Consider the following 16,948-nt stretch of genomic DNA (forward strand, 5'->3'; position numbering starts at 1 on the left):
GCACACATATATATGTGTGTTTTTCCTTTTTACACAGATGGATACACACTGCTGTGTGCCTTGACTTCTTTTTAATCTAGCAGTATTCTTGGAGAGCAACCTGTATCATTGTACATAGACCTATTTCATTTTTTAAACAGCTGTTTAGTAATTCATTGTATGGATGTGCCCAATTTATTTAACCAGTCTCCTATTAATGGCCATTGATGGAAACTCCTTTTAAAACTGCTTATTTGTCCTTAAACCTTACTGACTCTAAAATCTGCTTACATAAAGTGGGTGTGAACATCTGGGTAGGTTCTCTTCTACTTTAAGGAATTTTGAATTCCATTTGGTTTTTAACCAGTTTTCAGAGTTTTTCTTCGATGACTGTATTTTAAATAGCAGCCTCAGGTACTTATCCTGATTTTGTTTTTGTCAGTAGAGTACAATTTTAAGAATCCTAGTAATAAATGCATTTCTGGGGAAGGGGATGGTAATGGTATTTATAAGGGTAGAAGTTGCACCTGTAAAATTAAGCAGGCCTGTTTTTCAAAGTTCATCACTAAAGCCTGGTTTTCCTTCCTACAGAGTCACCCAAAACCAGGTTTTTTGTTGTTGGAGGTGGTGTTTTTATTTGTTTTGTTTTGTTTTTTTCCAAAGCCAGTTTTAAAATAATCCTCTAGTCTATATTTCAGGGGATACTGGATATTTTTCTGTGTTTCCTTTTTTTGAAGCCATAGAACTGCAGCTTGCTCGTTTTAAAGGCTTGGTGGTTAACACCTCTAAAATTAATGAACCAAAGAGTAAAAACACTAATTGTGTACATTTTACACTGCAAGTTTTTGGTTTTGTTTTTACGCTTATTTTTGGTAACAAATTCCTGCTGTGCTATCCCTTATTTTAGTGATTTTATTTATTTGTATTGTGTGTGGTTTTTTTTAGATTTTTTTTTTTTTTTTTTTTTTAGTGTGAACCATTTTTTTTTAAGTCTTTGAATTTGTTACAATATTGCTTCTGTTTTATGTTTTGATTTTTTGGCCGTGGGGCATGTGGGATCTTAGCTCCCTGACCAGGGATCGAACCTGTACACCCTGCATTGGAAGGCGAAGTCTTAACCACTGGACAGTTAGGGAAGTCCCTATTCTGTGGTTATTAATCAAAATGTTTAAGTCCAAAAAGTTAATATACGTTAAATTATATATTTTTTTTACTGAAAGCAAGATAATAAAATCATTAATTTTTTAAATTAAAGTTTGCCCTAAACTTTAGGCACTCTAAGATACTGGGGTGAGGGGGTGGAGGGGAAGGGGGGTGGGGATTTCTGCTCTTCAGCTGTCGTAATATCAGCCATCTATAGTCTTACATATTATGGAAGCATCAGTGTTTATTTTTAGTCAAAGCAGCTAGTAATGGAGAAGACCTATCAGATGATTTGGTTTACCTCTCAGCACAGAGGGTCACACTTGATAAACCTGATTTTTGTTGAAGTCAGATAAGTTTGTTTCAGACTCTGTGTTATTTCTTGGCTTTTATGTTCTGTCACCCTGGCTCTGCATGGACTTAAAATAATTATGTGCGCTTCCCTGGTGGCGCAGTGGTTAAGAGTCCCCCTGCCAATGCAGGGGACACGGGTTCGAGCCCTGGTCCAGGGAGATCCCACATGCCGCGGAACAACTAAGCCTGTGCACCACAACTGAGCCTGCGCTCTAGAGCCCGCGAGCCACAACTGCTGAGCCTGCGTACCACCACTACTGAAGCCCGTGCGCCTAGAGCCCGTGTTCCACAACAAGAGAAGCCACCGCTCGCCACAACTAGAGAAAGCCTATGTGCAGCAACGAAGACCCAACGCAGCCAAGAATAAAATAAATAAAGTAAAAATAAATTTAAAATTAATAGTAATAATTATGCAAGATCCTGCCTTTGGAAAACGTAAAAACATGACATGAATATATGAGTCTCGCTTTATTAGAGGATGAAAATACCTGTGTAGGGCTGATTCCCAAGTTGTGCCATGTTTCCTGAAAGAAGTAGAGAGAAAACTTGCTTATTTTAGGGGTAGTTCCTAGGAAAATCATATGAGTAGGGGGTAGAGAAAATTCCACATGTACTGCATAATTGAGAAGAGGACCTGAAAATAAGAAGAGGAATGGTTTTTAAATTGTTTTTTGTTGATTTGATGCATGGTTTTCAACCTGACACTGGAATCTGCAGTTCCATAAGGGAATTGAAGTAAAAGAGTAAAAAGTTTTCTGGGGAAACTAAACAGAAACAATTTTCCAGTAAAAATTGTAAACCTATTTTATATACTTGGCATATTATAATACAGAACTTATTTTTAAATTTTTTTGCTAATTTTTCCATGGAGTGTTGTTCATCCTTCAAGTTTTCCTTGGTAGTTTTTCCCACTCATTCTGTGATAAACATGAAAGCAGCCAAAGGAAACATGTAATCACCAAGTCATAATGAGGCAGCATTTGCAAAAGAATTTTGACATCCTGAGGACTAGCAGGTTCTGTTCAGTTTGGTCCAGGAGTAGAAAGAAGAGGTGGAGAGAGATGCCAGAAGTTTAGATTTATATGTTGTGACTTGGAAATGAGAAGGAAACTTTGAAGGTGAGAATACTGGAATGAACTTCTTTCTTCACATTTGGGAGGAATTAAATGGAACTCAGAATAAAATCACAGGCAAGAGAGGAAAAAGATAACTGGATTTGTCAACAACTGAGAACAGGCTTCAGTGCTTTGAACGCATTCTTCAGTTAACTTTGCTCCCCTTTTCCTTTTTGTGCCATCCTTGGCCTCTTTCCTCCCCTTGCTGGACTCTTTAATTTAACAGAGTTTCACAAGTTGAACCTGGCAACTTTTATGCCTGGCTTGGCACTGTGCAGGTTTTATGTTCCTAAAAACTCTTCGAGGAAATGGATTATTTTTTAAAAGACAGTTTCTTTTGAAAATGAGATCATCCTTGATGTGACATCTTACCTGAAATAGAAATTGATGTACTTCCAGTGTAAGATGTGCTGTTTATATATAGAAAAGAACATAAGTAATTTTTGGGACTTCCCTGGTGGCGCAGTGGTTGGGAATCAGCCTGGCAGTGCGGGGGACATTGGTTTGATCCCTGGTCTGGGAATATCCCACATGCCACAGAGCAGCTGAGCCTGCATGCCACAACTACTGAGCCCATGTGCCACAAGTACTAAAGCCCACGCGCCTAGAACCCGCGCTCTGCAACAAGAGAAGCCACCGCAATGAGAGGCCCGTGCACCGCAACGAAGAGTAGCCCCCTCTCACTGCAACTAGAGAAAGCCCGTGCGCAGCAGGGAAGACCCAATGCAGCCAAAAATAAATAAAACTAAATCTTTTGAAAAAGAAAATAATATAAGTAATTTTTTTAAAAAAGTGATGGCAGTAAATAATCACTCCAAATGCAAGGATCCTTGGCATGTGGAATTGAAGGAACAGTTGCCTAATGAGTAGAAATTTACTTCTGGCTTTACTTGTCTCTGTTTTTATTCCCGTGTACTTGGAAAAAATAGTATTTTCTGGAAACCAGGCTTCTTCCCTGTTAGAAGCAAATCTGACTTGGAAAGGATGGGCTGGGGAAGGAGAACCCGGTTTTGGCTCTTTCTGGTTGTTGCAGCTTACTGTCCTCTACTTCATTTATCAAATTATGTAATAACTAGGCAGGAAAGTGTGCAGGAAACACTATGTCCTGTTCCTTTAACCCTAAAAGTAGACTGTATTAGGATTTGTCTTCTGACAGTGGGAAGGAAGTGTAAGGAACGGAGGAGCGGCATAGGTAAAGAGTCCATGTTTCATTATCAGGAATCTAAAATTATTAGATGGCTTAGAAAGCGGTTCACGGTTATATGGGAAAATAGATTAATCAACAGGTTTTTTCTGTTTAATTATTTAGAGGTGAACATGTATGTGGATACTAGGTACCGTCTTTCCTGATTTTGTTGCTGACCCCATTATCTTTCCTTTAAAATCAGATCCTTTGTTGACATATTTCTGTTTCGATTGATGTCACCCTCATTTTGCTGGTGACTGTTCACGAAACCTCGAAGGAAGACTCGAGTTTCTCCCCCTCCTCTTTACCCTAGCTCTGGTGATTTTTCTTCTTCTTACATACAACCCTTCCTCTCAATTCCTGATGTAGCCACCCTGGCACAGGCTGCCTGCACTATTGAAATTAACTCCTAGATCTTCCTCCACTTCTGTCACTGTGCCTACCTCCATTTCACCCTTAGTTCATTGGTTTTGGGTTATAAGATTAATACTCTTAAAACCGCATTTTGCTGTACTCACTTTCCTCCCTCCTAAGCTTGAGAAATCATAATTGGTTTCTACTGTTTACCATTCAGGTATGTGGGGAGCTCCTTTAGCTTCCACTTAAGCTGTGAGATCATCAAGGTGATCTCACTGATGCTAACAAACAAGGATATCCTTTCCTCTGGTTGGTGGGGGGGTGGGGTGGAAGGTGCTGTGCTTACAAAGCTTGACTGACCTAGGAGGTGCCCTTCTCATCTCTGTTGGCACTAACAAGAAAGAAGTATGTTAGTGACAAGCTTGGAGGTATAGTAAGGAAATCTTTGAGGTCTACTGGAAGATTGGAGTCTCCTTGTTGAAGGCCTACAAGATGAGTATAAACTCCTTAGCTATTGTTCATGCTTCTTGATAGCCTGGCACCTGTCGTCTTCTCCAAGCTTGTTTTCCATTAATTACTTACAGGAGATTCCGCTTGTAGCCAAAATGTTTTGTTTTGTTTTGTGAATACCAACATTCCCACTTCTACACCATTGATTATGATGTCCAGATGTCCCTTCTCCTTTAAACCATACAGTTTTTCCAGTACTCCCCCCCAAACCCTTCTTTGTGATCACCACTACCATATATACTATTGGAAGTTCTGAAATATAATACATATTGGTTTCTAATATCATTTTGTTCATTCAGTAAAAATTTGTTGTGTGCCTATTACATATCAAGTAGTATGCTGGGGATTCAACTGAAAAAGAGAATTTCCTTGTCCTTGGGAGTTTACATTTTCATGAGAGAAACAAATATACCACTGAGTAAGATCACGTAGGATTGAGAAAAGCCAGGTAAACTAATTTGTGATAGGGAGAGGGCAGTCAGGGAAGGTTTTCTGTAGGTAAGCGATTTTCAGAACTAAAATCTCCCAAAGTTTTATGGCGGTATGTTTTGATCCATGTTTTTAATATTTAAAGCTTATTTATTTATTTGTCCCCTTGTCCTTAACTGTTAACTTTTGTAAACATTTATATCCCTAAATGGATGTGGCAACTAACTGGTTACTATCTTCTTAATAATAGCTCTCCGAATGTTGATCCAGGAAACACCTCTCAGCGCTCTTTAGACAAAATAAACCTACATTTCCTCACAGGTGCCACAGCCCTACTACTGATTATTCGAAATTTTTACACTGTTGAGTCCAAAAGAACTCACAGATGGGCTGATCCAAAAAATCGAATTACTGGGGTTTTGTTACAACCAGATTCTGATTCAGTGGGGTGGGACAGGGACTGAGGTTTTATTTTTCTAAAAAGCTTCCTGGTGATGCTGAAGCTGCTAATAGATTGAATATGTTTTGGGTAGCAGAGTTTCAGAGTATCTCTTTAGAGTTGAAGAGGTAAAGAATTAAGATAAAAACAGGTTGAAGGTATATTTTCTTCTTCATATATGGATGGATCCTGCAGTCTGTACATCCTAACTCTCATTTACTGTCAGTCATCTAAATCAACTAATTTCCCAGCTGGGTTGGGCTCCTATCCCTGAACCCAGAGACAAGCGAATCTTGCCAGTGATTTGACTAGAAAGCTTCTGTTCTCCACCCCCACACCCCACCCCAGGGGTAAGTCTTCTCCATGTCATGGGGAGCTATGATAAGATATGCACCCACCTAATTGAGGCTGTGATATGATTCCCTGAAGCCCCCAGCCACTGAGTAATAGGAAACCCCATCTTTACCAGAAGGAAGTGTTCCTTTTGGCATTCTGCCTCCATCCAACTAGTTTGTGTAACTATCAGGCTCCAGGAATGGCTTCTGAGGCAAGTCTGTATCCTACAATGTGTAATCAGGAACTGGAAGAAAATTTATCTTCAGTTTTTAAGATTCCCAGTAGAAATTCTCATAACTTGTAGGAAGCTTGGCAGTTGAGTGACCTGCCCATGACCTGAGAAAGGAACCTGCTGGAGTGAAATGCAACTGTCTCTTTATTCTGCCTGAGTATTTCCCCTGACGATTTGACGATTTTCTGTGGATCTTTTCCTGACTCTTCTATTCTGCAGGTATTCTTTCTTTCTTTATTTTTGGTTGCATTGGGTCTTTGTTGCAGCAAACGGGCTTTCTCTAGTTTCGGCAAGCGGGGGCTACTCTTCGTTGCAGTGCGCGGGCTTCTCATTGTCGTGGAGCACGGGCTCTAGGCACGTGGGCTTCAGCAGTTGTGGCACGTGGGCTCAGTAATTGTGGCTCACGGGCTGTAGAACGCAGGCTCAGTAGTTGTGGCACGTGGGCTTCATTGCTCCACAGCATGTGGGATCTTCCCGGCCCAGGGCTCAAACCTGTGTCCCCTGCATTGGCAGGCGGATTATTAACCACGGCGCCACCAGGGAAGTCCTCTGCAGGTATTCTTGTTGACTGCAGACAGGAAAGCAGTTGCTACAGACAGTTTGTTCCTGACTCTTTACAACTAAAGCTAGAAAGAATTATTTCTGTTGCCTTTCTTGGGAACTTTCCTATGGAATTTCCCCCCACAGATTGGACTGCAACAGTGGCTTTTAGATTCAAGAGATCTAAAAAATGTTAGATCTGAGAAATGTTGTTGATGACAGGCTGGCGAGGAGCAGTTGGTAAATGGCCTGGTACAGGGGTTTTCAAACTTTAGCCTGTATCACTTAGGGGTCCTGCACCTCTAGGGTTTCTGATTTAGCAGGTCTGGAGTAAACTGGAGAATTTGTGCCCATCCTCATTCCTTCCCATGTCTTGTGATGTGGTTACATGAAAGGCAATTGGTGATAACCAGAGAGATGGGCATGGGCACATGTCCACAATAGTACATTATGATCATCATCATTACCTCCCAGTCCTTGTAGATTTGTTACTTGCTTTAAAAAAAAAACAAAAGCAAACCACTGAGGCCCAAAGAAGCAGTACCTCTTCTAATGTTGGAACATGAACATGGTTGGTAACCCAGCTCACCTCCTGTGAGGCTTTTTGGTTTGTGCTGGTAGAGACCTGATTGTCTAGAGTTAAGGGATAGGATGGGGGCAGCTGGGAAACTTGCTCCTTACCCACCTTCCTATCACAGAAATACATGTTGGGTTTTTTAAATTTTTTAAATTTATATAATTTTTAAAGGTCACTTTCCATCTACAGTTACTACAAAACATTTGGCTATATTCCGCATGTTGTATAATACATTTGAGTCTATTTTACACCCAATATATTGTACCTGCCCCCTGCCACTAGTAACCACTAGTTTGTTCTCTGTATCTGTGAGTCTGCTGCTTTTATGTTACATTCACTAGTTTCCTGTAAAAATGCATGTTTTTCAAGATGATCCATTTTAAACCCAAAAGTAATTTGGGTTTTGGACAACTGAGATAGGGAAAGGGAAGGGAGAGTTTTGTTGATCTGACTCTTTTTATCCCTCCAAATCCCTTAGATGTGCCTTGCTTACACCACACAATTTGTTTTTGGTAGCATTCCTTGTTCTCAAAGGTGACTAATGAGATGCTCTCTATTGCAGCAGTTCTGGAGCATCCCAGGAGGGACCCAATGATCTGGACCTTCATCTTAGTGACCTTCCTTCAGATGAAGAGGAAGTCATCAACAGTTCTGATGAAGACAATGTCAGCTCTGCTTCTAGTAAAGGGGAGCCTGACCTGCTGGAAGATAAACAAGTATGTTGTTGGTATTTAAATATTTCTACTTTTGTGTTTGTTGGCCTCTCAGGACACTCAGAAGTAATATTTATTAACATGATAGGCATAAAATCTCTGTTCTAAATGTTCTGAAGTTAAATTGCAGTGATGGTTGCACAACCCTGAATATACTAAAAACCATTGAATTATACGTTTTAGAAGTGCAAAGATATATTGTATGGAATGCAAATTATATCTCAATAAAGGTGTTAAAGAAAATTAAAAATCCTGATAAAGGGGAAATGATAGTGCTAAGTGGAAGATTAGTACATAGTCATGCATATCATGTAGTCCTATGTACATCAGCCCAGGATGGGCCACAAATGTGGCTTTAGCCAACTAATAACTCAAGGAAAGAAGGTGATAGCAGTTTCTAAAAGAAGAAGTCTTTGGTGTAGAAGCATAGGAAGAGACCTTCTTTTGTAACTTCTTTGATTTTCAATTTCTCAGTTTATACAATGGGACAGTAATGTTGTTCTGAGGCTCAAACAGGATAATAGTTGCCAAAACACTTCGTAAGTCAAGAAAGTTTATGCACATTAAACATGTATAGGGCTTCCCTGGTGGCGCAGTGGTTAAGAATCTGCCTGCCAATGCAGGGGACACGGGTTTGAGCCCTGGTCCGGGAAGATCCCACATGCTGCAGAGCAACTAAGCCCGTGCGCCACAACTACTGAGCCTGCACTCTAGAGCCCACGAGCCACAACTACTGAGCCTGCGTGCCACAACTGCTGAAGCCCATGTACCCTAGAGCCCGTGCTCCGCAATAAGAGAAGCCACTGCAACAAGAAGCCTGCACACCACAACCAAGAGTAGCCCCCGCTCGCTGCAACTAGAGAAAGCCCTTGCACAACAATGAAGACCTAATGCAGGCAAAAATAAATAAATTAAAAAAAAAAACATGGGGCTTCCCTGGTGGCACAGTGGTTGAGAGTCCGCCTGCCAACGCAGGGGACGCGTGTTCGTGCCCCGGTCCGGGAAGATCCCACATGCCGCAGAGCGGCTGGGCCAGTGAGCCATGGCCGCTGAGCCTGCGCGTCCGGAGCCTGTGCTCCGCAACCCCGGGCCCCCTAGCAGTGAGAGGCCCGCGTACTGACAAAAAAAAAAAAACATGTATAATATACTTCTATAATTGTGTTTGTGGTAGGTTGTATTAGTTTCCTAGGGAAGTCGTCACAAACTACCACAAACCAAGTGGCTTGAAAACAAATTTATTGTTTAACAGTTCTGGAGATCAGAATTCCAAAATCAACATGTCGGCAAGGCCATGCTCTCTCTGAAACCTGTAAGGGAGAATCTTTTCTTTCTTCTTCCTTGTAGTTTGCTGGCAATCCTTGGAGTTCCTTGGCTTATAGCCACAGCACTTCAGTCTCTGCCTCCGTCGTCACGTGGTGTGCTCCCTTCATGTGTATGTGTCTGTGTCTCCTCTTCTTATAAGGACAACAATCAGATTAGATTAGGTGCCCACCATAGTACAATATGACCTCATTTTAACTTACTGATTACATCTGAAACAGCCCTGTTTCCAAATAAGATCACATTCTGAGGTCCTGGGGGTTAAGACTTGAACATTTATTTTGGAGGGACATAATTCAAACCATAACAGGTACCATATTCCATGGACATATAATGGGCATATTACTGATAATGTGTCTAGATGCCAGTAACATTCCCTCATGAAAGTGCCAGACTCAGTCTTAGCAGGAGGAGAAAAGAAAGAACATGTGCTGCTGTGCCCTTGTCTTAACTTTGTGAAGGAAAAGCAAGCTGATGTTCAGAAAGTTATTCCTGGAAAGATAAAAGTACCACCATTAAAGGAAGAAAATTACCCCTGCACCACACCTGTGTGTCTGTGCTTATCTCTGTGCAGGTTATTACATTGAATCTTCAAAATCATCCTAGGATATAGATCTAACATATGTACTGTTTTTCTCCTTTTCACATGAAGAAAAGGAGTTTTAAAAACAGGTTAAGTAACTTGCCTTGGAACCTCCTGAAGTGAGGTTTTTAACGAAAATCTGTCTCTGCTAATAACTTGGTGTAAGTCCCAGAATCTGAATGATTTTGTTTGTTTGTTTTTAAATATTTATTTATTTATTTGGCTGCGCCTGGTCTTAGTTGCAGCACGTGGGATCTTTAGTTGAGGCATGCGGGAACTTTAGTTGTGGTGCGTGGATCTTTTAGTTGCACCCTGCGGGATCTTTAGTTGCAGCCTGCGGGATCTTTTGTTGCGGCATGTAGGCTCCTGGTTGCAGCATGCAGGATCTAGTTCCCTGACCAGGAATCGAACCCGGGCCCCCTGCACTGGGAGCACAGAGTCTTAGCCACTGGACCACCAGGGAAGTCCCCAGAATCTGACTGATGTTGATGGAACATGTTTGGGGTGGGGATGAATAGCCACACTAATTTTTTTTTTTTTCTCCAAGTTTTTAGTATTATATTTTTTGGTCTTTACTTTCAGTGCTTAATAAATGATTGTTTAAAAATGAGATCTATTCATTCTGCTCCATTGTGGTTAGAATATTCACCACTGTTCACTCCTCCTAAATATTGACTTCCCTGCCTTTTTTACCCCCAAATTTTCTTTGTAAAATAGCTCATCTGATATATACACTCACAAAGAGAGGCGAAAACCTAAGAGAATATTGTTTTTTAGAAGTTAATCATGTGTCACCTCATTTTGGGGATAATTTAATGATAAGGAGATGTTTCTCAGGCGGATCTGGTTGTTCAGTTTTTTGCTTTTTAGTAGAACTCTTGAGTAATATAGCAGAGGCCTTTTATGAATTCTGTTTAAAAATAATGGATAAATTTCACTGAATTTTACTTGTAGTGAACAAATATGAAAAGAGGAGAACAGAGTTAAGAATTTACAAAGCTGGGTCTGGGCTATTATCAGGAGATCGGAACATAAAACTGGATTTCAGATCAAAGGTTCTGTTTTGGAATTTGTTTGAATTATTTTATGGCCTTGACAAAGTAATTTCATTTGTGGTCCATGTTTCAACTTCCATGACTGTATACTTTAGGCAGATGCATTTATTTAACAGGCAGTCTCCTTTGAAATGCGTTGTAATTTAAGTGAGGACTTTCATTAACTGAAAAGTTAAGATACCAAATAAAGCCTCTCTCGCAGTTTTACATCATTGTTTGACTTGGGTCAGAATCGTTGTTCTTACAAGTTGAAGTTAATATAGAGCTTTTTATCTTGTTTTGGTTATCTTTGACTTTCTATTTTGAAAATGATTGTAATCCATTGAATCATTTTCTGATAGTGACTGTCCCTCTTTAGCTCTGTAGTCTTCCTACTTTAAAAGGTAAAGTAGACAATAGAATACACAGACTCCTAGAATTTTAGAATTGCAAAAGGCCTTAATCGTCTAGTCCAACACCCTATCCTTTTACATGATGAAATAGCTATAATGAGCTTTTTGTTTGTTTCAGTTTACATATTCATGTTACTCAACACATATTCAAAAGCAATGTGCTCTGGTCTTAGATTCTGAGAAGGTGGCAGCCACCCTTGTACACTTGCTTATTCAGGCATCTTAAGTGCATAGTGAACCAGGCGCTGTGCTCTGCACAGAAGGGGGCAAGGGTGAATAAGATCACAGACTAGAGAGAATCCAGACGTGTCAGCAAATAAACGCAATCCACTGGGTTAAGCCCTAAAAGTTCTCCACTAATAAGAGAATAATCTTGGGACTTCCCTGGCAGTCCAGCAGTTAAAGACTCTGCACTTCCACTGCAAGGGGCGCGGTTTCAATCCCTGGTTGGGGAACTAAGATCCTGCATGCTGAGCGGTGCGGCCAAAAAAAATTAAAAAAAAAAAAAAGAGGGCATAATCTTGTCATTTGGGGATGGTAGGGAGAGAATATCAAGGCAGCCTTCATAAAGGAGGAATCCTTTGAGTGCCTGTCACCTTAAAGGATGAGTTGAAATATGACAAGCAGAAATCTTTGGGAGAGGGGGAGGTGGTGAGGAGGGATGTTGAAGCAGAAGGACAGACATGTAAGGGCAGAGCACACTTGGAGTTGCAACGTGGTTGCAATTTGGCTGGATACACAGTGTGGAGGAGTAGGAATGAAACTAGTGAAGATAACTAGACATATTATGGAGTGTCTTCTAAACATAGCAAAGAAAGTTCAGTCTTTGTTGCCCATAGGTGATAGGGAGCTGCTAATGTAGCTTATCCTGAGAACTAATGTGATTATATTTGCATTTTAGAACTAGTACTCTGGTGGCAGTGGAGAGAATGGGTTACAGTGGGGTAAATCTAGAGCAAGGAAGCCACTTCCTAGGTTACTGCAGTAATGTAGGCAAGAAATAAGGAGGCAATATGGAAGGAGAGGAAAGGATTAATAAAATATTCAGAAGCACAAATCAACAGGGCTTGATAACTTAATTGTGATCATAGAGTGTGGAGAAGAAAGTAGAGTCCAGGTTTCTGGCTTTGGTCAGTAGGTGTATACAGTAGGTAGCAATGAGTGACTGAAGGCCATCAAATGCTTTATTCTTTTTTTTTTTTTAACATCTTTATTGGAGTATAATGCTTTACAGTGGTGTGTTAGTTTCTGCTTTATAACAAAGGGAGTCAGCTATACATATACATATATCCCCATATCTCCTGCCTCTTGCATCTCCCTCCCGCCCTCCCTATCCCACCCCTCTAGGTGGACACAAAGCACCGAGCTGATCTCCCTGTGCTATGTGGCTGCTTCCCACTAGCTATCTGTTTCATGTTTGGTAGTGTATATATGTCAATGCCACTCTCTCACTTCATCCCAGTTTACCCTTCCCCCTCCCCGTGTCCTCAAGTCCATTCTTTACATCTGCATCTTTATTCCTGTCCTGCCCCTAGGTTCTTCAGAACCTTTTTTTTTTAAGATTCCATATATACGTGTTAGCATACGGTATTTGTTTTTCTCTTTCTGACTTACTTCACTCTGTATGACAGGCTCTAGGTCCATCCACCTCACTACAAACAACTCAATTTCATTTCTTTTTATGGCTGAGTAATATTCCATTGTATATATGTGCCACATCTTCTTTATCCATTCATCTGTCGATGGACACTTAGGTTGCTTCCGTGTCCTGGCTATTGTAAATAGTGCTGCAGTGAACATTGTGGTACATGACTCTTTTTGAATTATGGTTTTCTCAGGGTATATGCCCAGTAGTGGGATTGCTGGGTCATATGGTAATTCTATTTTTAGTTTTTTAAGGAACCTCCATACTGTTCTCCATAGTGGCTGTATCAATTTACATTCCCACCAACAGTGTAAGAGGGTTCCCTTTCCTCCACACCCTCTCCAGCATTTATTGTTTGTAGATTTTTTGATAATGGCCATTCTGCCTGGTGTGAGGTGATACTTCATTGTAGTTTTGATTTGCATTTCTCTAATGATTAGTGGTGTTGAGCATCCTTTCATTAAACTGCATCTATTTTTATACATTGGTTCTGACACTGAAATTCTGGAAGCAGGTAAAAACAATTTTTTTTGCAGATAATGAAGTAAGGCAAGATAGGGGTAGGGGATTAAGAGGCACAAACTACTTTGTACAAAATAAATAAGCTACAAAGATATATTGCACAGCACAGGGGATATAGCCAATATTTTATAATTCCTTTAAATTGAGTATAATCTATAAAAATTTTGAATCACTGTGTTGTACACCTGAAGCTAATATAATATTGTAAATCAACTCTACCTCAATAAAAAATTAGGTTAATAAAAATTATAAAGGCTTGGGGGCAGCGTCATGAGCCAGCAACCTGTACAGTCACACAGGGCCCTCACTTCGTTTAATGCTCTACTGTCACAATCTTGATATGCTTAATAATTTTGAACAAGATGCCTACATTTCACTTTGCATCAGACCTGCAACTTACGTAGCCAATCCTGTAAAAACTGAAGCATACAAAAGATTCCCTCATCCTCACACCTCCTAATCCTGCCCTGCTGTGAGTGACTACCACTAATAATTTAGTTTATCCGCCTGGAGGCTTTTTACAATAGGATGCATATTCAAGTGCATACATTATCATGCTTAAGTCTTTTTCTAAAAACTGCTACATTGAAGTCTACACAAAGTCACTGTGTGCCGTATCTTCTTGGAAAACACCATAATCCAGAAGGCTACAAACTTAAAAAAAAATTTTTTTTTCTTTGGCTGAGCCAGGCCACACAGCATGTGGGATCTTAGCTCCCGCCCAGGGATGGATCCTGTATACCCTGCAGTGGAAGCACGGAGTCTTAACCGCTGGACTGCCAGGGAAGTCCTAAAAAATTTTATTTATTTATTTATTTTTGGCTGCGTCAGGTCTTAGCTGTGGCATGTGGGATCTTTCCTTGCGGTGCATGGGCTCCTCTCTAGTTGCCGTGTGCAAGCTCCAGAGCACGTGGACTCTGTAGTTGAGGCACGAGGTGGGCTTTCTAGTTGCGGTGCTGGGGCTTAGTTGCCCTGGGCCGTGTGGGATCTCAGTTCCTACCAGGGATGGAACCCATGTCCCCTGCATTGGAAGGTGTGGATTCTTAACCACTGGACCACCAGGGAAGTCCCCCTAAAAAAATTTTTAAAGGGGCTCTAAAAATCTCAGGCATAAGAAGTTGGTACTGAACTGCAGTTTCAGATTTTATATTGGTATGTTTGTTTTAAAGCATGTTCTACTTAAAGCTTTAGGGAAATAGCTTAAGTTTCAGGGTATTAAGATACCTATCTCTAATGAGATTTCACTTTCTAAAATCTAGTAAAATAAACACTAAGCCTCTCCTAGGCAAGTCAAGAATGAAAATAAAGTTTATTCGTCAGTTAGGCTCAATTGAACAAGGGATTCACTAGTGGGTGTATAGGATTATTTGGGGCTGTATTTAGTTTGGTGAAGGGGAAAGGTAAAGGATTCTTAGAAGTAGCTACATTAAATGGTAGGAGCAGAATGAGCTCACAGTTGTTAATGAGACCTTTTGTTAGGGAACTTAGGTAAACTATTTCGTTTAATCCTGACAACCCTTGCCAGAGGTGGTATTATCTTCATTTTACAGATGATGAAGCTGTGGCTCAGGTCTCAGAAACTTTCCTAAGGTTACAAATAACGTATGGCAGAGCAGAAACCCAAACTTCTATCCTTGCAACTTAAAGTTCATGTACTTTCCACAGCCTCACTCTTTCTAGAGGTTTGTTCGTTCACACAGTAGTTGTTGACTGCCTACAGTGTTCTAGGCATAGATGCCAAGAAGGTTAGACCAGCAGCAGGACTTGCAGGAGACTTACTGGGGCAATTGCCTGTTGGGGAAGGAGGGACAGAGGGAGGGAGGAAGCAGGAGTGGTAGGAAAAGCCTTTGACTTCCCTGCAGGTGTGGCCTGTGCTAGGAGAGAGGGGAGGAGGGACTGGGGGAAGAGCAGCCTCAGGCCAAGGCAGTTCTGAGAAAGTCTTGATCAGGCTGCTAAGGGGTCTGCATCAGGCAGGGGGGCCTGGCTCTAGGACCCTTTCCTGGTCATCCTTGCTGGGGGCAGCCTGCGGGACTCGTGGCCTGATGTTCTTGCTGTGGTGACTCTGAATGTGCAACAGCTATAGGCTCTCGGTCAGCCTGGCTCCCTGCAGCAGGTTCCCTTGACGGGCTGTCTGAGCGGGGGCACCCCCCTGGCCACCACACGCAGCACTGTTCTGTCCTGGTGGGGATGGGGAAAGACTGACAGTGTGAGGAAGCAAATGGATACCAAAAAAAAAAAGAAAGAAAGAAAGAAGATAGTCCTTTCCTTGATGCTCAGGTAAGCAGATGTGCTAGCATCCTAGCCATGATTTCAGTTTAGAAAAGAAGACTATTTCACACTGTTACTATTATTATTTTTAGAGACTTAAACGTTGGGTAAAACTTTGAGATAATCTGAGAGTTCACTTCCTAAATAAATAAATAAGAATTAGTCACTACCATTATTTTTTTCCTGTCATTTTATTAGTGACTGACTACTGGACTGTCATGGTCACTTTTTACCCTTATTGTGACACTGCCTTGTCCAACTGCACTCCGTGCAGCACAAGATAACTGGGTCCTGGTGTTGCCAATGCCAGCATGAGTGTAGAGGCCTCTTTCTAAAACCAGATCTGACATTTCTTCAACAGAAACATCAGTGCACTTTCCTTCTAATGGCAGCAGTCATAATTTTCACCTTACATGTAATACCTGAAATTTTATGACTGCTTGTTCCTTGTTTACTCTCTTGCCCTTCACTCTGTAAATGTAGTGTTCAGATCTTTCACCAGAATAGAAATGGAGAGAAACTCTTCTCCTTTCCTCTGCTGCCCTGGAGTCAAAGCCAGCTCTATCAGTATTTAAATGAAAAGAACTACAACAATAATCTCGCATAAATATTGAGACCTCATTCATAATCACCTCTGTTTGTTTCAAAAGTGTACATTTTTTGTCCCTGCTAGAGCTTTTAATTTTCACACCATACAATACATATTAAAATAAATTCTTTTCAGCTCTTTAGAATAAAACTGCCTTGACTGTAAGAGCATATTTCTAAAAGGGATTTTAAGTAAGTTGAGAGTGCCTGTGGCTCTTGGCATGTGTGTGGTATAGACTGTGAAGAGCACTTTTCAGATGGCACTTAAGCTGCCTGATTTAGAGTGGCTTTACTAAGGGTGAAGTGCTCTTATACATGCCTATTGAATCTTTCCTAATCTTAAATTACTTGTGTGCACCCCAGGAACTCACATCATGTGATATCTGTAGGCTTCAGTGGCTGCAGAATGTGGCTTCAGTTTTGAACCATTGACAGTATGCCCCACCAGGGCTCTGGGGCTCCTGGGACAGTCTATCAGTCCACTGTTGATAATGGTGAGGATTACCGATTGCTCTCAGCAAATCGTGTATCGTGGTTTAATAACCACATCTAAACCTCCACGTTTGCCATCTGAGACATTATATAGTATGAAATGTGTTCTAATTGAAACCTATAAGTATCAGAGCTTGAATGTACGTCTAACTAGCTCCAAGCTGATCTTCATT

At 40.9% G+C, this 16,948-nt stretch overlaps 1 protein-coding gene across 2 annotated transcripts in view; it reads left to right on the forward strand.

Moving 5' to 3' along the window:
- Positions 1–16,948, forward strand: part of FGD6 (FYVE, RhoGEF and PH domain containing 6) — a 106,313-nt gene that overhangs the window by 31,017 nt on the left and 58,348 nt on the right. Inside the window, exon 3 of one of the 2 annotated variants that reach the window (XM_024754424.1) lies at positions 7,760–7,913. In XM_024754424.1, coding sequence (XP_024610192.1) covers positions 7,760–7,913 — 154 coding nt within the window. The remainder of the gene's footprint in view (positions 1–7,759; positions 7,914–16,948) is intronic. The other variant, XM_024754425.1, reaches the window with a different exon arrangement.

The sequence above is a fragment of the Neophocaena asiaeorientalis genome, unplaced genomic scaffold (assembly GCF_003031525.2).
Source record: "Neophocaena asiaeorientalis asiaeorientalis breed wild unplaced genomic scaffold, Neophocaena_asiaeorientalis_V1.1 scaffold92, whole genome shotgun sequence".
In the NCBI taxonomy this organism is placed as follows: domain Eukaryota; kingdom Metazoa; phylum Chordata; class Mammalia; order Artiodactyla; family Phocoenidae; genus Neophocaena; species Neophocaena asiaeorientalis.